Below are 23,692 nucleotides of genomic sequence, written 5' to 3' on the forward strand. Positions count from 1 at the left end.
TCATGGAGATGGGTCAGCAGGTGACCTACGACCTCCTGGCTGTCCTTGACTTCAACAACATCCGCAAGAGGATGTCTGTGATTGGTGAGTTCACCAGGGTAGTCTACATCTCAGAGATTACATTTGAAAGATTACTACAGATTACATGTTACAAGTTCAAGTTTCTCAAGTTTCTTTAATAGTTGTCATACAGAAGTACAGAATACTTTTATACAAAATGCTTCTTTCTGTTACGCTCCAGAGACTGTGCTAGACAAAAGATAAGTATGAAATAAAATAGTATAGCATGTAAAAATAGAAGTAAAAAATAGAAGTCACGTACGTAGACACAGTGTTCAGTATAGACATATGTACAATGTTCAATGCAGAATAGAAGTAACTGAGTTACCATACAATATACAATATACTATGCAATATACTAATATACAATATACTATATAGTGCAAAGCAGAAATGGGATGAGGTACAGATTACATGTTACAGACTCATTATTTCGGTTAGGTATTAGATTGCCAATCTATCTTTCATAGTTCTTGGTTAAATCATTGTACACCATTTCAAGTAAACTAAATTAGGATGGTTTTGCCGAAAATTTTAAACATGTCACATATACTGTATGACTCACATTCCTTAGCATCATTCATTTAGCATTAGTGGTGGGCCGGCTAAGTGTTGGTGATTACCAGAAAACGAAATCCTGCATTGTCCGGCAGTGTGGCTACATGAGTATGTGTGGCTACATGAGTAGAGCTCCGGACTCATGATCGGAAGATCACCGGCTCGAGCCCCGGTCAAGGCTGCTGTCGGAAAGCGGTGTTGTTGTCCAGCAGGGGGCACCCTGTCCTCTGGACTTGTCAGTGACAATGCCCCTGTTACGGTGATAGGGACACTGTACAGTTGTGAGTGCCATCCTTCGAATGAGACGCTAAACCGAGGTCCTGACTGAATTCGGTTGTTAAAGAACCCAGGACGCCTATCGTAAAGCGCAGGGGGTTCCCCGACGTTCCTGGCCAAATTCCCTCTTAACAGGCGCCCCCAAATTTGGCCATTTTAGTTTTCGTTTTTGAGGACTGCATACTTTTATTGCAAACCAAAATACTATACTTTATACTTATACCACATGCATGAGCCTGGTCTCTTTTGAAAGATGACATTCTGAAGTTTCTGATACAATAAGGAAAACTCACCTTTAGTGCTAAGGAAATAGAGTAACATTGGTCTGAACTTGAGTTGTAGAAAAACGTGTTACTCAAGTTTTTCTGTAGTAGTTAGTATTCCAGAAGTAGTATTTCCCCAGAATGGCTGGATGCTTAAAAAAAGATCCATTCAGAAATGAGTGATTAGGAGTGATTTTGGTAAACTGTGTACAAAAGAAAAGCTCAGTTTTCTCTTCCTGTTTTCGCTTGTGACTTTTCACCTAGATCCCTGATTTGTACAACCCCAGCTGGGGTATCATTGGAAAGCCACACTCATTGGCTACAACCCCGTCCAATAATTCTCGAGATTGCAAAATTATTGACGGAACTAGAACCCCAAGAGTCGGGAGTGGTATTTGTGCAATACCGTGTACTTTGCGCAAGCCTCAAATATCGGCATGTAACTCGAGAACCGCTGAACGGATTTTGGCACCTGAAAGGGCTATCGACAGGCAACAAATGGGGCTTTAATTCAATATATATATTGTGTTAGAAAATATGCACACCCGAGCCACTAGTGGTCGCCAAAGTGCCGGTGGGCAAATCGTCCTCAAGAGGGCCCACATACGGCTAAACGCGCTATATAAATGCAATTCATTATAGTGTCACCTCGTTCATTATAGCGTCACCTAGTTCATTATAGTGTCACTTGGTTCATTATAGTGTCACCTGGTTCATTCTAGTGTCACCTGGTTCATTGTAGTGTCACCTGGTTCATTATAGTGTCACCTGGTTCATTATAATGTCACCTGGTTCATTGTAGTGTCACCTGGTTCATTATAGTGTCACCTGGTTCATTATAGTCGCACCTGGTTCATTATAGTGTCACCTGGTTCATTATAATGTCACCTGGTTCATCCTAGTCGCACCTGGTTCATTATAGTGTCACCTGGTTCATTATAATGTCATCTGGTTCATCCTAGTCGCACCTGGTTCATTATAGTGTCACTTGGTTCATTATAGTGTCACCTGGTTCATTCTAGTGTCACCTGGTTCATTCTAGTGTCACCTGGTTCATTATAATGTCACCTGGTTCATTATAGTGTCACCTGGTTCATTATAGTGTCACCTGGTTCATTATAATGTCACCTGGTTTATTATAGTGTCACCTGGTTCATTCTAGTGTCACCTGGTTCATTGTAGTGTCACCTGGTTCATTATAATGTCACCTGGTTCATCCTAGTCGCACCTGGTTCATTATAGTGTCACCTGGTTCATTATAATGTCACCTGGTTCATCCTAGTCGCACCTGGTTCATTATAGTGTCACCTGGTTCATTATAATGTCACCTGGTTCATCCTAGTCGCACCTGGTTCATTATAGTGTCACCTGGTTCATTATAATGTCACCTGGTTCATCCTAGTCGCACCTGGTTCATTATAGTGTCACCTGGTTCATTATAATGTCACCTGGTTCATCCTAGTCGCACCTGGTTCATTATAGTGTCACCTGGTTCATTCTAGTGTCACCTGGTTCATCCTAGTCGCACCTGGTTCATTATAGTGTCACCTGGTTCATTATAATGTGACCTGGTTCATCCTAGTCGCACCTGGTTCATTATAATGTCACCTGGTTCATTATAATGTCACCTGGTTCATCCTAGTCGCACCTGGTTCTAAGACTCTCAGGAAACCAACTGATCACGTAAAACTCAGGACCTCTCCTTTGATTCTCTCAACCGGATGTTGATCTGAACTCTCTATTGTCTCTGCTGCTGTCTCTGTTCTGTCCAGTCCGCGGTCCCGACGGCAGGCTGACCCTGTTCTGTAAAGGAGCAGACACCATGATCTACGAGCGCCTCCACCCGTCCTGCTCCAAGCTGATGGAGATCACCACCGCCCACCTGAACGTGAGGCACTAACCTGGCTCTGATTGGCCTATAGAATGGGTTCTCAACCTGGGGCTCTGGGGACGCCCCGGGGGTCCTTGAAGGGGTTCCTGTGGGGGAGGGGGGTCCCACTACCACACTACCAAAGGGTTAACCCTTTCACTGTGACACTACAGAAGGTTAACCCTTTCCCACTACCACACTACCAAAGGGTTAACCCTTTCACTGCGGCAATATAGACGTTTAACCCTTTCACTGCCACACAACAAAGGGTTAACCCTTTCACAACCACACTACATAAGGTTAACCCTTTCACTACCACACTACAGAAGGTTAACCCTTTCACTACCACACTACAGAAAGTTACCCTTTCAATACCACACTACCAAAGGGTTAACCCTTTCACTGCGACAATACAGAAGGTTAACCCTTTCACTGCCACACAACAAAGGGTTAACCCTTTCACAACCACACTACAGAAGGTTAACCCTTTCACTACCAAACTACAAGACGGTTAACGTGACATGAAGCACCTGTTAGCTGCCACTAGGGGGCAGAGTGGCTAACAGTGAGAGGTACTGAAGATGCTACTTCACATCTAAAAATGTTGAAGTTGTGTCAGTATTGTTGAGGTTGAGTCAGTGTTGAGGTTGAGTCATCAGTGATGAGGTTGAGTCAGTGTTGAGGTTGAGTCAGTGATGAGGTTGAGTCAGTGATGAGGTTGAGTCAGTGTTGAGGTTGAGTCAGTGTTGAGGTTGAGTCAGTGTTGAGGTTGTGTCAGTGTTGAGGTTGAGTCAGTGTTGAGGTTGAGTCAGTGTTGAGGTTGAGTCAGTGTTGAGGTTGAGTCAGTGTTGAGGTTGAGTCATCAGTGTTGAGGTTGAGTCATCAGTGTTGAGGTTGTGTCAGTGATGAGGTTGAGTCAGTGTTGAGGTTGAGTCAGTGTTGAGGTTGAGTCATCAGTGTTGAGGTTGTGTCAGTGATGAGGTTGAGTCAGTGTTGAGGTTGAGTCAGTGTTGAGGTTGAGTCAGCAGTGTTGAGGTTGAGTCATCAGTGTTGAGGTTGTGTCAGTGATGAGGTTGAGTCAGTGTTGAGGTTGAGTCAGTGATGAGGTTGAGTCAGTGTTGAGGTTGAGTCAGTGATGAGGTTGAGTCAGTGATGAGGTTGAGTCAGTGTTGAGGTTGAGTCAGTGATGAGGTTGAGTCAGTGATGAGGTTGAGTCAGTGTTGAGGTTGAGTCAGTGTTGAGGTTGAGTCAGTGATGAGGTTGAGTCAGTGTTGAGGTTGAGTCAGTGTTGAGGTTGAGTCAGCAGTGTTGAGGTTGAGTCAGTGTTGAGGTTGAGTCAGTGTTGAGGTTGAGTCAGTGTTGAGGTTGAGTCAGTGATGAGGTTGAGTCAGTGTTGAGGTTGAGTCAGTGTTGAGGTTGAGTCAGTGTTGAGGTTGAGTCAGTGTTGAGGTTGAGTCAGTGATGAGGTTGAGTCAGTGTTGAGGTTGAGTCATCAGTGATGAGGTTGTGTCAGTGATGAGGTTGAGTCATCAGTGATGAGGTTGAGTCATCAGTGTTGAGGTTGAGTCAGCAGTGTTGAGGTTGTGTCAGTGATGAGGTTGAGTCATCAGTGATGAGGTTGTGTCAGTGATGAGGTTGAGTCATCAGTGATGAGGTTGAGTCATCAGTGTTGAGGTTGAGTCAGTGTTGAGGTTGAGTCAGTGTTGAGGTTGAGTCAGTGTTGAGGTTGTGTCAGTGTTGAGGTTGAGTCAGTGTTGAGGTTGAGTCAGTGATGAGGTTGAGTCAGTGATGAGGTTGAGTCAGTGATGAGGTTGAGTCAGTGATGAGGGTTGAGTCAGTGATGAGGTTGAGTCGGTGTTGAGGTTGAGTCAGTGATGAGGTTGAGTCAGTGATGAGGTTGAGTCAGTGTTGAGGTTGAGTCAGTGTTGAGGTTGTGTCAGTGATGAGGTTGAGTCAGTGTTGAGGTTGAGTCAGTGATGAGGTTGAGTCAGTGATGAGGTTGAGTCAGTGTTGAGGTTGAGTCAGTGTTGAGGTTGAGTCAGTGTTGAGGTTGTGTCAGTGTTGAGGTTGAGTCAGTGTTGAGGTTGAGTCAGTGTTGAGGTTGAGTCAGTGTTGAGGTTGAGTCAGTGTTGAGGTTGAGTCATCAGTGTTGAGGTTGAGTCATCAGTGTTGAGGTTGTGTCAGTGATGAGGTTGAGTCAGTGTTGAGGTTGAGTCAATGTTGAGGTTGAGTCAGCAGTGTTGAGGTTGAGTCATCAGTGTTGAGGTTGTGTCAGTGATGAGGTTGAGTCAGTGTTGAGGTTGAGTCAGTGATGAGGTTGAGTCAGTGTTGAGGTTGAGTCAGTGATGAGGTTGAGTCAGTGATGAGGTTGAGTCAGTGTTGAGGTTGAGTCAGTGATGAGGTTGAGTCAGTGTTGAGGTTGAGTCAGTGTTGAGGTTGAGTCAGTGATGAGGTTGAGTCAGTGTTGAGGTTGAGTCAGTGTTGAGGTTGAGTCAGCAGTGTTGAGGTTGAGTCAGTGTTGAGGTTGAGTCAGTGTTGAGGTTGAGTCAGTGTTGAGGTTGAGTCAGTGATGAGGTTGAGTCAGTGTTGAGGTTGAGTCAGTGTTGAGGTTGAGTCAGTGTTGAGGTTGAGTCAGTGATGAGGTTGAGTCAGTGTTGAGGTTGAGTCATCAGTGATGAGGTTGTGTCAGTGATGAGGTTGAGTCATCAGTGATGAGGTTGAGTCATCAGTGTTGAGGTTGAGTCAGCAGTGTTGAGGTTGTGTCAGTGATGAGGTTGAGTCATCAGTGATGAGGTTGTGTCAGTGATGAGGTTGAGTCATCAGTGATGAGGTTGAGTCATCAGTGTTGAGGTTGAGTCAGTGTTGAGGTTGAGTCAGTGTTGAGGTTGAGTCAGTGTTGAGGTTGTGTCAGTGTTGAGGTTGAGTCAGTGTTGAGGTTGAGTCAGTGATGAGGTTGAGTCAGTGATGAGGTTGAGTCAGTGATGAGGTTGAGTCAGTGATGAAGTTGAGTCAGTGATGAGGGTTGAGTCAGTGATGAGGTTGAGTCGGTGTTGAGGTTGAGTCAGTGATGAGGTTGAGTCAGTGATGAGGTTGAGTCAGTGTTGAGGTTGAGTCAGTGTTGAGGTTGTGTCAGTGATGAGGTTGAGTCAGTGTTGAGGTTGAGTCAGTGATGAGGTTGAGTCAGTGATGAGGTTGAGTCAGTGTTGAGGTTGAGTCAGTGATGAGGTTGAGTCAGTGATGAGGTTGAGTCAGTGTTGAGGTTGAGTCAGTGATGAGGTTGAGTCAGCAGTGATGAGGTTGAGTCAGTGTTGAGGTTGAGTCATCAGTGATGAGGTTGTGTCAGTGATGAGGTTGAGTCATCAGTGATGAGGTTGAGTCATCAGTGTTGAGGTTGAGTCAGCAGTGTTGAGGTTGTGTCAGTGATGAGGTTGAGTCATCAGTGATGAGGTTGTGTCAGTGATGAGGTTGAGTCATCAGTGATGAGGTTGAGTCATCAGTGTTGAGGTTGAGTCAGTGTTGAGGTTGAGTCAGTGTTGAGGTTGAGTCAGTGTTGAGGTTGTGTCAGTGTTGAGGTTGAGTCAGTGTTGAGGTTGAGTCAGTGATGAGGTTGAGTCAGTGATGAGGTTGAGTCAGTGATGAGGTTGAGTCAGTGATGAGGTTGAGTCAGTGATGAGGGTTGAGTCAGTGATGAGGTTGAGTCGGTGTTGAGGTTGAGTCAGTGATGAGGTTGAGTCAGTGATGAGGTTGAGTCAGTGTTGAGGTTGAGTCAGTGTTGAGGTTGTGTCAGTGATGAGGTTGAGTCAGTGTTGAGGTTGAGTCAGTGATGAGGTTGAGTCAGTGATGAGGTTGAGTCAGTGTTGAGGTTGAGTCAGTGATGAGGTTGAGTCAGTGATGAGGTTGAGTCAGTGTTGAGGTTGAGTCAGTGATGAGGTTGAGTCAGCAGTGATGAGGTTGAGTCAGTGTTGAGGTTGAGTCAGTGTTGAGGTTGAGTCAGTGATGAGGTTGAGTCAGCAGTGTTGAGGTTGAGTCAGTGATGAGGTTGAGTCAGCAGTGTTGAGGTTGAGTCAGCACTAGGGGTGTAAAGGTACACGTAGCCATACCAAACCGAACCGTTTCAGTGTGTACCGTACCGAACGGCTGTGTAGTGTACCGAACGAATACAACGGTATGTTAACCACTAACGACGTTTTTACAAGTCGATTATTAATTTCAATATAGAATATTCGTTGACAGCCCTACAAGTACAATTAGTCACTGCACACTGCATCACCCCTGAGTGGAACATGGAACGCCAAACTTTCCCCCACTGTACCGAAAACCCGTACCGAACCATGACTTCAAAACCGAGGTACGTACCGTACCGTGGTTTTTGTGTACCGTTACCCCTAGTCAGCAGCGTTAAGGTTGGGTCAACAGTGTTGAGCCTGTGTCAGTGACTCAACCTAAATGCTCCAGTAAATCTCTAAAGTGTCAAATGAAAGTGTACCTCCACCAGGAATATGCAGGGGAGGGGCTGCGGACACTGGCACTGGCCTATAAGGAACTGGATGAAAGCTACATGGCGGGGTGGAAACAGCGCCACCATGAGGCCAGTACCGCCATGGATGAACGAGAGGAGAGACTGGACCTGCTGTACGAAGAGATAGAGACTGACCTAATGGTATGTTTACTATTAGTATTTAATAATCTGGACTAATATGTCAATTATCTAATATATCTGGACTAATATGTCAATTAACTAATATATCTGCCACTAATATGTAAATTATCTAATATAGCTGATCCTAATATGTCAATTATCTAATGTAGCTGATCATAATATGTTAATGAACAAATATAGCAGGTACTAATATGTACTAATATGTGCTGAGCGAAAGCCAGTATGGCTTTAGGCAAAACAGGTAAACAGCGACTGCCTTAATGAATATTATTGAAGAAATACCAACAGCAACAGATAAAAGGAAATGAACAATAGGGGTGTGGATTGTTTGTTTCTTTGTATATGGTATAAATAATTATTTTGTGTAAATTAGGTTGTACGCCGACCATCAAGTAATACTTGTTTAGTTTAGGAATAGGGGGCAGGTAACTATACAAATTATTCTTCTTCCTGCTCCTTTTGCCCATGGTATGGTATTTGATGATATATGTATGTATATGATTGTATTGCTTCCATGTGGCAAATAAAAACTCTGAATCTGAATCTGAAACATTATCTAATATAGCAGATCCTAATATGTCAATTAACTAATATATCGGGTAATGATACGTCAATGAATTAATATATCAGGTACCATTATCTAATATATCTCAAACTTATGTATCAAACACTACGCTCTATGTGATACTAATACAGTATATCAGTAAACTAATATATCTAGGCTGACCTATTGGTAGGTTTCCTGATAACCCATCAGCCTTCTGCACAGACAATGAATCTGACTCAGCCGGTCATGATGTGCTAGTATTTATGTATATAAAACTGTGTGTGTGTGTGTGTGTGTGTGTGTGTGTGTGTGTGTGTGTGTGTGTGTGTGTGTGTGTGTGTGTGTGTGTGTGTGTGTGTGTGTGTGTGTGTGTGTGTGTGTGTGTGTGTGTGTGTGTGTGTGTGTGTGTGTGTGTGTGTGTGTGTGTGTGTGTGTGTGTGTGTGTGTGTGTGTGTGTGTGTGTGTGTGTGTGTGTGTGTGTGTGTGTGTGTGTGTGTGTGTGTGTGTGTGTGTGTGTGTGTGTGTGTGTGTGTGTGTGTGTGTGTGTAGCTGTTAGGAGCGACAGCAGTCGAGGACAAGCTCCAGGACGGTGTTCCACAGACTATAGAGCAGCTGGCCAAGGCTGACATCAAGATCTGGGTCCTGACTGGAGATAAACAGGGTACACCCCCCCACCCCCCAACGCACACGCAAACACACACACACACACACACACACACACACACACACACACACACACACACACACACACACACACACACACACACACACACACACACACACACACACACACACACACACACACACACACACACACACACACACACACACACACACACACACACACAAACACACACACACACACGCACACACACACACACACGCACACACACGCACACACACACACACACGTAATAATAATAATAATAATAGCGCTTTTCCGAATGCTCAAAGACACTTACAAAACAAACAATACAGCTTTAGTAGAGAAGATAAAAATGATTATATAAAAAGGTGAGAGAGGAAGGAGTTCAAGGCTTGAAAGCAAGGGTAAAAGGGTGGGTTTTGAGGGCTTTTTTAAATGATGAGAGGGTGTCTGCACGGCGGATATGGTTGGGCAGGGCGTTTCAGAGGGTGGGGGCAGCTGCAGCGAAGGCCCTGTCGCCCCCCCCCCCCCCCAGGTCCGGAGCTTAGTCCTGGTGCGTTGGAGGAGGTTAGTGTCTGCGGACCTGAGGCAGCGGGTAGGCATGTGGTGGAGAAGGAGGTCAGAGAGGCAGGAGGGGGCCAGGTTGTTGAGGGTAGGCGTGTGGTGGAGGAGGAGGTCAGAGAGGCAGGAGGGGGCCAGGTTGTTGAGGGTAGGCGTGTGGTGGAGAAGGAGGTCAGAGAGGCAGGAGGGGGCCAGGTTGTTGAGGGTAGGCGTGTGGTGGAGAAGGAGGTCAGAGAGGCAGGAGGGGGCCAGGTTGTTGAGGGTAGGCGTGTGGTGGAGGAGGAGGTCAGAGAGGCAGGAGGGGGCCAGGTTGTTGAGGGTAGGCGTGTGGTGGAGGAGGAGGTCAGAGAGGCAGGAGGGGGCCAGGTTGTTGAGGGTAGGCGTGTGGTGGAGGAGGAGGTCAGAGAGGTAGGAGGGGGCCAGGTTGTTGAGGGCTTTGAAGGTGATGAGTAGAATTCTACATAATAGTAGAATAGAATAGATCATCTTTATTTATCAAGCACATTTTCTTTTTTTCTTTTTTCTTTTACATACCAGTAACCTATTAGGAACTAGCTAGGAGCAGTGGGCATGGGGGTAGTAATGTTTATGTAATGTTATACAGATATTTTACAATGAAATGCTTGTTTCTGTATGAGCCCCTGAGTGTGCTTCATACAGTAAAAACAAAAAAGTAAGTAAAGAGGAATATTCAATATTCAATATACATATATATACAATAATATGCAATACAGAGTAAAATGAGTAACAGTGAGGTACAGTACAATGCAGAAATGAGGTACAAAACTTAGGGTAAGGTGCAAATGCAAATTAGGTATATGTTATATTTATGTTTGTGTAATAATGTATATGCGTGCGTTGTTTGTGTTGTGTGTGTGTGTGTATGTGTGTGTGTGTGTGTGTGTGTGTGTGTGTGTGTGTGTGTGTGTGTGTGTGTGTGTGTGTGTGTGTGTGTGTGTGTGTGTGTGTGTGTGTGTGTGTGTGTGTGTGTGTGTGTGTGTGTGTGTGTGTGTGTGTGTGTGTGTGTGTGTGTGTGTGTGTGTGTGTGTGTGTGTGTGTGTGTGTGTGTGTGTGTTGTTCTCCAGAGACGGCTGAAAACATTGGCTACTCCTGCAACATGCTGAGAGAGGATATGAAGGAGGTGTTTATCGTAGCAGCGAACACAGCAGAGGGGGTCAAAGAGGAGCTACAGTGAGACTGAATACTACCCTCAGTACCTACACAACCAGACAGAAGCTACTAACTCTACTACCCTCAGTACCTACACAACCAGACAGAAGCTACTAACACTACTACCCTCAGTACCTACACAACCAGACAGAAGCTACTAACACTACTACCCTCAGTACCTACACAACCAGACAGAAGCTACTAACTCTACTACCCTCAGTACCTACACAACCAGACAGAAGCTACTAACTCTACTACCCTCAGTACCTACACAACCAGACAGAAGCTACTAACTCTACTACCCTCAGTACCTACACAATCAGACAGAAGCTACTAACTTTACTACCCTCAGTACCTACACAACCAGACAGAAGCTACTAACTCTACTACCCTCAGTACCTACACAACCAGACAGAAGCTACTAACTCTACTACCCTCAGTACCTACACAACCAGACAGAAGCTACTAACCCTACTACCCTCAGTACCTACACAACCAGACACTAACTCTACTACCCTCAGTACCTACATAAGTACAGAAGCTACTAACCCTATTACCCTCAGTACCTACACAACCAGACAGATGCTACTAAGCTACTATTCGTTGATGACAAATTAAGAAAGTGTATGAAAGAGAGAGATGCTCTTAAAGAGGCTGCGTTGCATCTAGTTGCCCTGTTGACTGGCAAGTGTATCACGTTTTTAGGAACACAATAACTCAAAAGAAAAAACTGTACTATAAAGTAAGATTTGAGGAATGCAAAAATGACAGTAAGAAACTCTGGAGAGTGATCAATGAAGCTGTAGGTAGAGATAAAATGAGCAAGATGCCTTCATTCATAAAAGTAGAGGGTACATTTATCAGAAAACCAGCTGACATAGCAAACTATTTTAATCGTTTTTTCATTGATAAGGTAAGCACAATTAGAAATCAGATGATGACGGTGAATGGCAAAAGTCGATCATAAAAAATAAGATCTTCAGGGCGGCTGGGTGGCGCAGCGGAGATTGTGCTCGTCACCAATGCAAGAGACTCCGGTCTCGAATCCGGGTGTCAGCATTGCCTCCGGCTTGGACCGGCCGTCATACTGGCTCAATTGGCAGAGTCAGCGGGTGGAAGTCGATGGGTGGTAATCTGGACGTTGTGGACAGCGACTCCTACAGGTCGGTTGGGGGACGCCTGCACAGCAGAGACAGGAAATGGCGAGGGGAGTGTGAGCCTCCCACAGTTACACCTCGCCACTGAGAGTCTGCGCTGGCAGGTGAAAAGATGTGACAGGCTGCCTCCTCGTGTACCGGAGGGGACACGTGATGCAAGGCATATGCGAGCAACGTTCAAGACAGGGGAGGGGAGAATTGGAAACACGAAATTGGGATGGGAGAAAAATAGGAAAATAAGGAGAAAAAGTGGATACAAAAAAAATAATAAGATCTTCACTTCTATATTACCCTGCCTGTACCTGCCCCCCCCCCCTGACACCTGCACCTCCCCAGGGTTGATGAAGGAAGCCCTGATCTTCTCTTCCAGGGCAGCGAGGAGAAGGATGTGTCCCAGCGCTGCTGAGCAGCCCACGGTGATAGAGAGCAGGGCGGGTCTGTTCTGGCGCCTGAAGACCCAGACGGTGGAGGACGAGGAGGGGGTCGAGGGGGAGTACGGTCTGGTGATAAACGGGCACAGTCTGGTGAGAGGACACACACACACACACCCACACACCCACACACACACACACACGCACGCACGCACACACACACACACACACACACACACACACACACACACACACACACACACACACACACACACATTACACACACACACACACGCACGCACGCCCGCACGCACGCACGCACGCACGCACGCACGCACGCACACACACACACACACACACACACACACACACACACACACACACACACACACACACACACACACACACACACACACACACTGTGGAGGAATAATATACTGTATAGTGCTCTCCTCTGTGTCTGTAGTTCACTAGAGGTCTGCTCACCTCTGTGTCTGTAGTTCACTAGAGGTCTGCTCTCCTCTGTGTCTGTAGTTCACTAGAGGTCTGCTCTCCTCTGTGTCTGTAGTTCACTAGAGGTCTGCTCTCCTCTGTGTCTGTAGTTCACTAGAGGTCTCCTCTGTGTCTGTAGTTCACTAGAGGTCTGCTCTCCTCTGTGTCTGTAGTTCACTAGAGGTCTCCTCTGTGTCTGTAGTTCACTAGAGCTCTCCTCTGTGTCTGTAGTTCACTAGAGGTCTGCTCTCCTCTGTGTCTGTAGTTCACTAGAGGTCTCCTCTGTGTCTGTAGTTCACTAGAGGTCTCCTCTGTGTCTGTAGTTCACTAGAGGTCTGCTCTCCTCTGTGTCTGTAGTTCACTAGAGGTCTGCTCTCCTCTGTGTCTGTAGTTCACTAGAGGTCTGCTCTCCTCTGTGTCTGTAGTTCACTAGAGGTCTGCTCTCCTCTGTGTCTGTAGTTCACTAGAGGTCTGCTCTCCTCTGTGTCTGTAGTTCACTAGAGGTCTGCTCTCCTCTGTGTCTGTAGTTCACTAGAGGTCTGCTCTCCTCTGTGTCTGTAGTTCACTAGAGGTCTGCTCTCCTCTGTGTCTGTAGTTCACTAGAGGTCTCCTCTGTGTCTGTAGTTCACTAGAGGTCTGCTCTCCTCTGTAGTTCACTAGAGGTCTGCTGTGGCCAAGCTCTCGAGTCACAGAACACGTTGATAAATTGTATGTCTGATTATCACGTTCTCCTCAAAACAGAATGATAGGATTCAGGTTTAAAATGTTTACCGGAATTCCTAATGATCCACCAGAGGAAGAATGTCTCCAAACAATCACTTTTGAACATTTACTGGGTTAATGTTTCAGCTACAAAGTGTCTTTTTGAGGGGTCGATAGACTGGTTCTCTGTCTCTCCTCTCCTCTTCTCCATCTCTCCAATTTCTCTCCTTTCCTCCTCTCTCCTCATCTCCTCTCCTCTCCTCTTTACTCTCCTTTCCCCCTCTCTCCTCTCCTCTCCTCTCACTCTCTCATCTCCCTCTCTCCTCTCCTCTCCTCTCCTCTCCTCTCCTCTCCTCTCCTCTCCTCTCCTCTCCTCTCCTCTCCTCTCCTCTCCTCTCCTCTCCTCTCCTCTCACTCTCTCATCTCCCTCTCTCCTCTCCTCTCCTCTCCTCTCACTCTCTCATCTCCCTCTCTCCTCTCCTCTCCTCTCCTCTCTTCTCCCTCTCTCCTCTCCTCTCCTCCTTTCTCCTCTCTCTCATCTCCTCCTTTCCTCTCCCTCTCTTCTCTCCTCTCCTCTCACTCTCTCATCTCCCTCTCTCCTCTCCTCTCCTCTCCTCTCCCTCTCTCCTCTCCTCTCCTCCTTTCTCCTCTCTCTCCTCTCCTCCTTTCCTCTCCCTCTCTCCTCTCCTCTTCTCTCCTCTCCTCTTCTCTCCTCTCCCTCTCTCCTCTCATCTCCCTCTCTCCTCTCCTCTCCTCTCCTCTCCTCTCCTCTCCTCCTTTCTCCTCTCTCTCCTCTCCTCCTTTCCTCTCCCTCTCTCCTCTCCTCTTCTCTCCTCTCCCTCTCTCCTCTCCCTCTCTCATCTCCCTCTCTCCTCTCCTCTCCTCTCCTCTCCTCTCCTCTCCTCTCCTCTCCTCTCCTCTCCTCTCCTCTCCTCTCCTCTCCTCTCCTCTCCTCTCCCTCTCTCCTCTCCTCCTTTCTCCTCCTCTCCTCTCCTCTCCTCTTTTCTCATCTCACTCTCTCCTCTCCTCTTCTCTCCTCCCAGGCATTTGGCCTACAGAAGGATCTTGAAATCGAGCTGTTGCGGACGGCCTGTATGTGTCAGACAGTCATCTGTTGCAGAGTGACTCCTCTCCAGAAAGCCCAGGTGGTGGAACTGGTGAAGAAATACAAACAGGCCATCACTCTGGCTATAGGAGATGGAGCTAACGATGTTAGCATGATCAAAGGTACGATAGATCAATAGATCGATAGATAGATGGATAGATATGCCTGTCTGTCTCTCTATATATATTCTCTCTCTCTCTCTCTCTCTCTCTCTCTCTCTCTCTCTCTCTCTCTCTCTCTCTCTCCCATGTCCCCCCCCTCTCTCTCTCTCTATATATTTTCTCTCTCTCTCTGTCCCATGTCCCCCCCTCTCTCTCGCTCTATATTCTGTCTGTCTGTCTGTCTGTCTGTCTGTCTGTATGTCTGTCTGTCTGTCTGTCTGTCTGTCTGTCTGTCTGTCTGTCTGTCTGTCTGTCTGTCTGTCTGTCTGTCTGTCTGTCTGTCTGTCTGTCTGTCTGTCTGTCTGTCTGTCTGTCTGTCTCTCTCTCTCTCTCTCTCTCTCTCTCTCTCTCTCTCTCTCTCTCTCTCTCTCTCTCTCTCTCTCTCTCTCTCTCTCTCTCTCTCTACCTCTCTCTCTCTCTACCTCTCTCTCTCTCTACCTCTCTCTCTCTCTACCTCTCCCTCTCTCTTTCTCCCTCTCTCTCTCTCTCCCCCCCCCCTCCCAGCGGCTCACATAGGGGTAGGTATCAGTGGACAGGAGGGCATGCAGGCGGTGTTGTCCAGCGATTACTCCTTCGCTCAGTTCCGCTACCTGCAGCGCCTCCTGCTGGTGCACGGCCGCTGGTCCTACCTGCGCATGTGTAAGTTCCTGAGATACTTCTTCTACAAGAACTTCACCTTCACCTTCGTCCACTTCTGGTACGCCTTCTTCTGCGGCTTCTCCGCTCAGGTAAGAGCAACAGAATGTGTGCTTACTAGACTAGTCTACTAGATTAACCCTTTCACTGCCACACTACAAAAGGTTAACCGTCTGTAGTGTGATGGTAAAGGGTTAACCTTCTGTAGTGTGGCAGTAAAAGGGTTAACCGGCTGTCGTGTGGCAGTGGAAGGGTTAATATACTTAGGGCTAGATCCACAACGAATGGATTGCACGGTGCAAGTTGCACCCTTACTTACAATCGGCCTACCGATATTATCGACTGATATTGGCATACAAATGTGATATCGGAAAATATCGGTATCGGTTTAAAAAGAAAATATATATATATATATTTTTTTTTTACATTTATTTGACCTTTATTTACCCAGGCAAGCAAGTAAGAACAAATTATTATTTTATTTATTGTCAAAGTATGCATAATGTTGTGTCAATTACACGACAAGAGATATGTAATGTTAATTACCTGAAATTATTCCGTTTTTTGGGGGGGAAACCCTGCATATATCGGTATCGGTTGATATCGGTATCGGAAATTAAGAGTTGGACAATATCGGTATATCGGTATCGGTAAAAAAGCCAATATCAAACATCCCTACTTACAATTCATTATGAATTGAAAATGGGGGACCCTGATGTAAACAAGACGAAAGTCTTTGAGCCGTACCGTATTGTACCCATTCTGCAATCTGTTAATAAAATGTTCATTCAATCAATCACCGCACAGATTGATTGAATGAAAATTATATTTAAAGGTGCTATAGATAACATGTCGCACTAGAGCAACTGCATTCCATGTGGAGAAATGGGAAGTAGGGAGAGGATACATATATTTTTACAATGATTAATTCATTAATCAATAATATTTTGGGGAAGCAATACTTGTATTCCACACCTTTCTAAAAGCTCTGTGGATATATATATATATATATATATATTTTTTTTTTAATGATTATGCTACATAGAAATTTTATCTTTAAGTATATTTATTTGTGCTTAATTTAGACATACTAAATGTGAATGTACTCAAATAACATTTTCTAATGTTGTTTAGTGTGATATTAATATATTTTTAAATGTACAGGAAAATAATTTATTGTATATTTGAAATAGAAATATGTCTAAAGTAAGTACAGAAAGGTATACTTAAATATACCTAATTACTACTTAATGTTGTGCCAGAATACCACAGTAAAGTGTACTAATTACAACCTTTTTACAGCTTAAGTTGTAATAATATATAGAGTACATTAAACGCATTAAGTACAAACACCTAGGTTGAATAGAACACACTTTAAATACATTGATTTAGTGACTTCATCAGGTTCCTATCAAGATAAATGGATGTGATTACATCATATTACTTACTATGTGATGTGTATTATCTATCCATACAGACGGTGTATGATGAGTGGTTCATCACACTGTACAACCTGGTGTACACAGCGCTGCCTGTGCTGGGAATGAGTCTTTTTGACCAGGTAATTATAACCATAACCCTAACCTGACCTGACCTAACCTGACCTGACCTGACCTGACCTGACCTGACCTGACCTGACCTGACCTGACCTGACCTGACCTGACCTGACCTAACCTGACCTGACCTGACCTAACCTAACCTAACCTAATCTAACCTGACCTAACCTAACCTAATCTAACCTAACCTGACCTAATCTAACCTGACCTAACCTGACCTGACCTGACCTGACCTAACCTAACCTAACCTGACCTAATCTAACCTAACCTAACCTAATCTAACCTGACCTAACCTAACCTAACCTGACCTGACCTGACCTGACCTGACCTGACCTAACCTAACCTAACCTGACCTAATCTAACCTAACCTAACCTAATCTAACCTGACCTAATCTAACCTGACCTAACCTAACCTGACCTAACCTAACCTAACCTAACCTAACCTGACCTAATCTAACCTAACCTAACCTAATCTAACCTAACCTAACCTAACCTAACCTGACCTAATCTAACCTAACCTAATCTAACCTGACCTAACCTAACCTAACCTGACCTAACCTAACCTAACCTGACCTAATCTAACCTAATCTAACCTGACCTAACCTAACCTAACCTGACCTAACCTAACCTAATCTAACCTAACCTAACCTAACCTAATCTAACCTGACCTAACCTAACCTAACCTGACCTAACCTAACCTAACCTGACCTAATCTAACCTAACCTAATCTAACCTGACCTAATCTAACCTGACCTAACCTAACCTAACCTGACCTAACCTAACCTAACCTGACCTAATCTAACCTAACCTAATCTAACCTGACCTAATCTAACCTGACCTAACCTAACCTAACCTGACCTAACCTAACCTAACCTGACCTAATCTAACCTAACCTAATCTAACCTGACCTAATCTAACCTGACCTAACCTAACCTGACCTAACCTAACCTAACCTGACCTAACCTAACCTAACCTAATCTAACCTGACCTAACCTAACCTAACCTGACCTGACCTAACCTGACCTAACCTGACCTGACCTGACCTGACCTAACCTGACCTGACCTGACCTGACCTGACCTAACCTGACCTGACCTAACCTGACCTAATATAACCTAACCTGACCTAATCTAACCTAACCTAACCTAACCTAATCTAACCTGACCTAACCTAACCTAACCTAATCTAATTTAACCTAATCTAACCTGACCTAATCTAACCTGACCTGACCTAACCTAATCTAACCTAACCTAACCTAACCTAACCTAACCTAACCTAATTTAACCTAACCTAATCTAATCTAACATAATCTAACCTGACCTAACCTAACCTAACCTAACCTAACCTAATTTAACCTAACCTAATCTAACCTAACCTAATCTAACCTAACCTAACCTAACCTAACCTAATCTAACCTAACCTAACCTAACCTAATCTAATCTAACCTAACCTAACCTAATCTAACCTAACCTAATCTAACCTAACCTAACCTAATCTAACCTGACCTAATCTAACCTGACCTGACCTAATTTAATCTAACCTAATCAAACCTAACCTAATCTAACCTGACCTGACCTAACCTAACCTAACCTAACCTAACCTAACCTAATTTAATCTAACCTAATCTAATCTAACCTAACTGTAACTGAGGGGTACAATTCCCTGACTGTATTGAATAAGTATGGTATCATTAAACCACTACTGCGTTATGTACATTACTACTGGCCATACAGTACACAGGTATATGTGATGAACACCCCCACAATAACACGGTTTAACAAGAAAGTACTGTTTGTAATATTTATTAGAAGAGCACCAAGATTATCTTACATTTATTAAGAATTAGAGTTGCGCTTGTAAGGCGAAGAATGTGCATGAATAGGTCAAGAGCGTAAGTCCATGAGCATATTACGAAGGGGATAATTAATACCACCTGTAGCATAAGAATTATATAAGGCACACTCGTAGGTCAGCTGGAGATACTAAGGGGGTTCCCTCCGGTTGTAAGCCAGCAGGGGAGAGGAATTTTCGAATGCAACAATAAGGAATCAATAAGCTCCAGCTACGGGAGGCGGTACATATACTCCCCTCGATCGGCAGACGAAAGCAGCAGCTATAATCCAAGTATGCGTGACAGCATGGATAAAGCCAGCCAGCCTCCTCCTAGAGACGGGCTCGAGTGATGCTCCTCACGGGTAAATCCCACACAGCAGCGGGGTAGACGGTTCTCTGCTCCAGCAACCACGGTACCAAAATCAATATAATCCAGCCGGAAAAGGCTCTGCATTCACCGGTGTAGATTCTCCTGTGCACGGTACTTCACATTAACTAGGTCGAACTTGACGTTATTTCACTAAGCTCTGACACTTTTACTATCCTATTCGCACGCGGTTATAAGTGCTCTATTTAGATGCAAGGTTGCTCACTTCACTTGGTCGTTGACTCGTGATGAAGGCTTCAACTTGTTGGGTTAACTCATTTGAGGGTAACTTGACTTTAGGCTAAGTGCTGCTGTATCCACCTGCGCCGTATTTATACGTACAGTGAATAATCTAGTACCAGCCTTATTTCTGTCTCGTATTACTGCGCAAAACCGGGCATGTTCAGGCATGTCTTAGCGGTGACTTTGAACTAGACATTGGGGGTATGGCCGTGGCGCCTAGGGGATCGCTTCCAATAGGAGAACGAATATTATGGTCTGTCCTGTACCAGGTAAAGGGATATTCCGTGTATATGTACAAAGAATATACAAGGGATATCAAACGATATACAAATATTATACATGGGATCTCAGGCAATAAATATATATATTCGGTTTAATCTGACCCTTTGTAACAGCCGCCTCCTAATTAGTCTGCACCTAATTAGATAAGCAGAGACAGATTAACCGTCTTGTCCACTACTCAATGTCCGTTGTGAGGAGTAGGGCAATTCACAAAGTCAGTGGGTCATGGTCGTCATTAAGAGAGTCGGGGAGCCTTGGCAACTCTATCAGCCTCGCCACGGGTCGGGTGTATGTCCGCCCCTGGACGAGCACTTCTGCCGCTCTGACCTTTCCGTCGGCACCAGTGATCACTTTGCTTACGCGGCCGGCCGGCCACGCAGCTCGGGGTAGTGACTGGTCTATGATCACGACGACTGTGTCCACTTTTAAGTTGTCCCCGTCCTTGACCCGCTTCTGACGGGCTGGAAGGGATGGTAGGGGGGTTAGGAGGAAGCGGGCCTGAGACTGCTTTGATCTGTGCTTGGCTGCGCCTCCACCTCCTCCGTCTGTTTCTCTTGTTTGCTCTGTACCCCGTCTGAGGAGGGGCCGGTTCCGGCCGCCCCATCAAGGAGTCGCTTGGGGTGCTGGGTTCGAGGTCAGCTACGTCTGGAGCGCAGCTCCCTCTTGTGCCCTCTTGTGCCCACGGTTCTCTCACAGGCCTCTCGCTTAATGTCAATAGCCTCTCAACGGGCTGTACGAGGGAGTGGCCGGTGTCGCTCGCCTTTGTGTCTAGGCAGCGTGTAGACGTGGGTTGACTGTCAAGTCCGTAGAGGGGGCCCTGGAGCGTCCACCCCAGTCGGGTCTGAACCGCGACTGGGCATCCTTTGGGTCCGATGTGGGCCGCCTCAATTGGGAGAATGAGGTCCGCGTGGTCGGAGCCGATGAGCAGGGTCGGTGTGGCGCCGTCGATAAGCGGTATAGGTAGTTGACGTAGGTGCACATACTTCGCCATCAGCTGTGGGATGGGGTAGGTGTACTGTGATAGGCCTATGTCGTGGCTGGTGAAGACGTTGGTAATACTATACTGCTTCTCGGGCTGGTCCACCGCTGCTATCTTGAAGGAGACATTTTCACCCTTTATGGTCTTCTGGTCCCTTCTGATGGTGCGTATTGTCATTGTTCCTTTGGCACCCCGCAGACCCAGCTGGGCTGCGGCGGAAGCAAGGAGGAGAGTCTTTTCAGACCCATCGTCTAGGACGGCGTAAGTGTCCAGGACCTTGTCCTCGTAGCTCAGGAGCACTCTGACCACTTTGATGAGCACTCGGGGGGTCCCGCTATGCTGGTCTATATGGAGCACTCCTGTTGGTCGGTTGCCTTGGATCTTCTGGAGTGGTGCCGACTCGCGGTCGTCCGAGTGGCAGTCGGGACACCAGGGGGCGGTCTGGTGGATCTTCGGTACTGGTGCCACCGCCTCGGCCTGGTACATTACCGTGACGGGCCCACTTTGTTGTCCTGGCGGACGCCTGTTGATGTCATGCAGGACCTCCAAGTGGGCACCGCCGCACCTGCTGCACTTCTTCTTCAAGCGGCACTCAGCTGCCATATGGCTGCGCGCGCAGCGGAAGCAGCGGCGGTGGTCTTTGATCCACTGACTCACCTCGTCCGTGGTCAGCTTCCCGAAAGTGTCGCATTGATACAGCCGATGTTCCCCTTCACAGTACTGGCATTCAATCTTCCACTCCTCTTTCGTCGAGGGGGTGTTGTGGTTCTTGTGCTGCGGTACTGATTCGGCTTGGTGCATAACGGTCACCGACCGGCGGTTATCATTTGATCCCCGAGGTCCATCTCTTGGGCTTGGTCCACTCCACACGAACGTGTCCAGTCGTAGGCTGCTGACCTCCCTGGCGAGGAAATCAGATAAGTCTAGGAGGGATGCCTCTGGGCCGTTGGGGTCACGGTGGTCTCTCTGCCGCCGAAAACGCTCTTGTCGGGCGGGAGGGAGCTTTTCTAATATCCTTTCTACATTAGAGTTAGCGTACAGTTCGTATATCCCTTTTTCCTTTTGGGACCCCAGCATCCCTACCAGGGACTGTACCTTGATAGAGAGGTCGTCCAATGCTCTATTGTCTCTGGCTGGGGGGAGGCGGTCGATATATCTTATTTCCTGTATCACGTAGTCCCATATGCATCCATAGCGCTGGTCGAGGGCTACTAGAGCCACGGTGTATGGGGTACTTGAGTTGGAATATGCCAGCGCTATATTGTGCGGTCTGGGCACCTTCAGGTGCTTGAGGAGGATAGCATATTTGTACGTCTCATCGGGGACGTCGGACATCATAGTCTCTAAGCACATCCGTAGCTCCGTGTACTGTGCTCTGTCCTCGCGTGTAAAATCCGGGAACGTCGGTGTGCCAAGGTACGATGCCATGGATGGCTGGCACATCGGTGAGCGTTGGGGGAGAGGCCTCCTGGGCGAGTCTCCCCGTACGTGTCGTCGTGGGCTGGTACCTGGTGGGTACCAGGGGCCGGGTACCCAGGTGCTGTTCCTCGGTGCTGACGGTGCGTCAAACTCACCCGTGAGTTGAGTCGGGGGTTTGTAGCGCAGTGACTCGGGGCTGACGTCTGGGCTGTACTGGGCCTCCTGGTCCAGAGTACGTTGCTGCTGGTCGGGGCTGTACTGGGCCTCCTGGTCCAGAGTACGTTGCTGCTGGTCGGCTTGACATTCCTCCTCTTCCTCTTCCTCTTCCTCTGCTAGGTCCTGGAGTCTTCTGTTCAGTCTCTCGGCGTGGTCCGGTTCTTCCCGGTTGCTGGGTCTCGTATGGACCGGCCGGGGAGGGGGTTCGGAGACGTGGACAGGATCCTCCTGTTGGCGGGGTCCCGGGTCGCTTGGTCGGGTAGGGGAATGTGTCCTAGACCCTTGTCGTGATGATCTCCGGGAGCTCCGTGCGGAGAGAGGGGGTGTCGCCATGGCAATCAATTTTTCCATCATCTGCGCCTGCAGCCGGTTGCGCTCTGCCTCGCGCTGGGCATGGGCGGCGTCGCGTACTGCTTCGCGCTGGGCATTGGCGGCGTCGCGCTGTGCATTGGCGCTGGCATGGGCGGCGTCGCGCTGTGCATTGGCGGCGGCGCACTGTGCATCGGCGCGGCTTCTTTCAATGTTCTCTTCCGTCTGAAGGCGTCTGGTCTCCAGTCTTATGCGGTCGTCTTCACTCCTTTGTTGCGCCTGGAAGCGCTCTCGCTCGGTTGCAGAATGTTCGCGTTCACTGAGGGCTTGCGCTTGGAGTTGCGCGTGAAGGCGCTCTCGTTGGTCTGCAGCTTGTTCGCGCTCGCTCGTCTGTTGCGCTTGAAGTCGATCGTGTTCGGTGGAGGCTGCCAGGGTGGCGATGAATGCCTGCGCCAGCATCTTGTCCGCTTCGCTGGGGGAAGACACCGGCGGAGGTGATCGGCTTCTGGCAGTGCTCGTTGGAGATCCGTTCTCCTGTCGCGCTCCGAGGAGGTCCATCTCCTGGGTGTGCGTCTCTTCTGGTAGTGGGTCGGGTTCCGTCCCTGGAGCGCTTTCTTTATCCTGGAGCTCTCCGGGGACTGTCCCGTTGGCGTTGTCGGGGGGTAAAGTCATGTCATGTCCCTTCTGGTCCCCCCCGTGAGCTTGGTCAGTTACGTTAGAACCCACTAGGGTCTCTACTGGCGGGGTCGCCTGGTCGGTAGGGTTTGACATACTTTGACTATCCGCTTTATTTATTTTATCCGTATTTAACTTCTTTATAAAGCTAGGTAGTAGACTGGCAGCGTAGTCCTCTAGGTAAGGAGGTGGCTGCCGTCTGCGCGTCGGGCGTTCTAGCTTAGGAGAACCGTTTGTGGAGTGTTCACCACTGGCCATGTCAATATTAATATTATATTAATATTACGCTAATTACCATCCGGCTCGAAGGACCAATTGTAACTGAGGGGTACAATTCCCTGACTGTATTGAATAAGTATGGTATCATTAAACCACTACTGCGTTATGTACATTACTACTGGCCATACAGTACACAGGTATATGTGATGAACACCCCCACAATAACACGGCTTAACAAGAAAGTACTGTTTGTAATATTTATTAGAAGAGCACCAAGATTATCTTACATTTATTAAGAATTAGAGTTGCGCTTGTAAGGCGAAGAATGTGCATGAATAGGTCAAGAGCGTAAGTCCATGAG

General features: G+C 47.0%; 1 protein-coding gene across 1 annotated transcript in view; it reads left to right on the plus strand.

Annotated features, from left to right (window-relative positions):
• Positions 1-23,692, plus strand: part of LOC311237235 (phospholipid-transporting ATPase ID-like) — a gene marked incomplete at both ends in the record, with an annotated part of 87,215 nt that overhangs the window by 46,842 nt on the left and 16,681 nt on the right. Inside the window, 7 exons of the mRNA XM_084325042.1 lie at positions 2,930-3,045; positions 7,523-7,687; positions 8,835-8,895; positions 12,105-12,292; positions 14,377-14,560; positions 15,104-15,327; positions 16,713-16,796. Of these exons, the coding sequence (XP_084181168.1) occupies positions 2,930-3,045; positions 7,523-7,687; positions 8,835-8,895; positions 12,105-12,292; positions 14,377-14,560; positions 15,104-15,327; positions 16,713-16,796 (1,022 nt within the window). The remainder of the gene's footprint in view (positions 1-2,929; positions 3,046-7,522; positions 7,688-8,834; positions 8,896-12,104; positions 12,293-14,376; positions 14,561-15,103; positions 15,328-16,712; positions 16,797-23,692) is intronic.

The sequence above is a fragment of the Notolepis coatsorum genome, assembly GCF_963971535.1.
Source record: "Notolepis coatsorum genome assembly, chromosome: 11".
Classification (NCBI taxonomy): Eukaryota; Metazoa; Chordata; class Actinopteri; order Aulopiformes; family Paralepididae; genus Notolepis; species Notolepis coatsorum.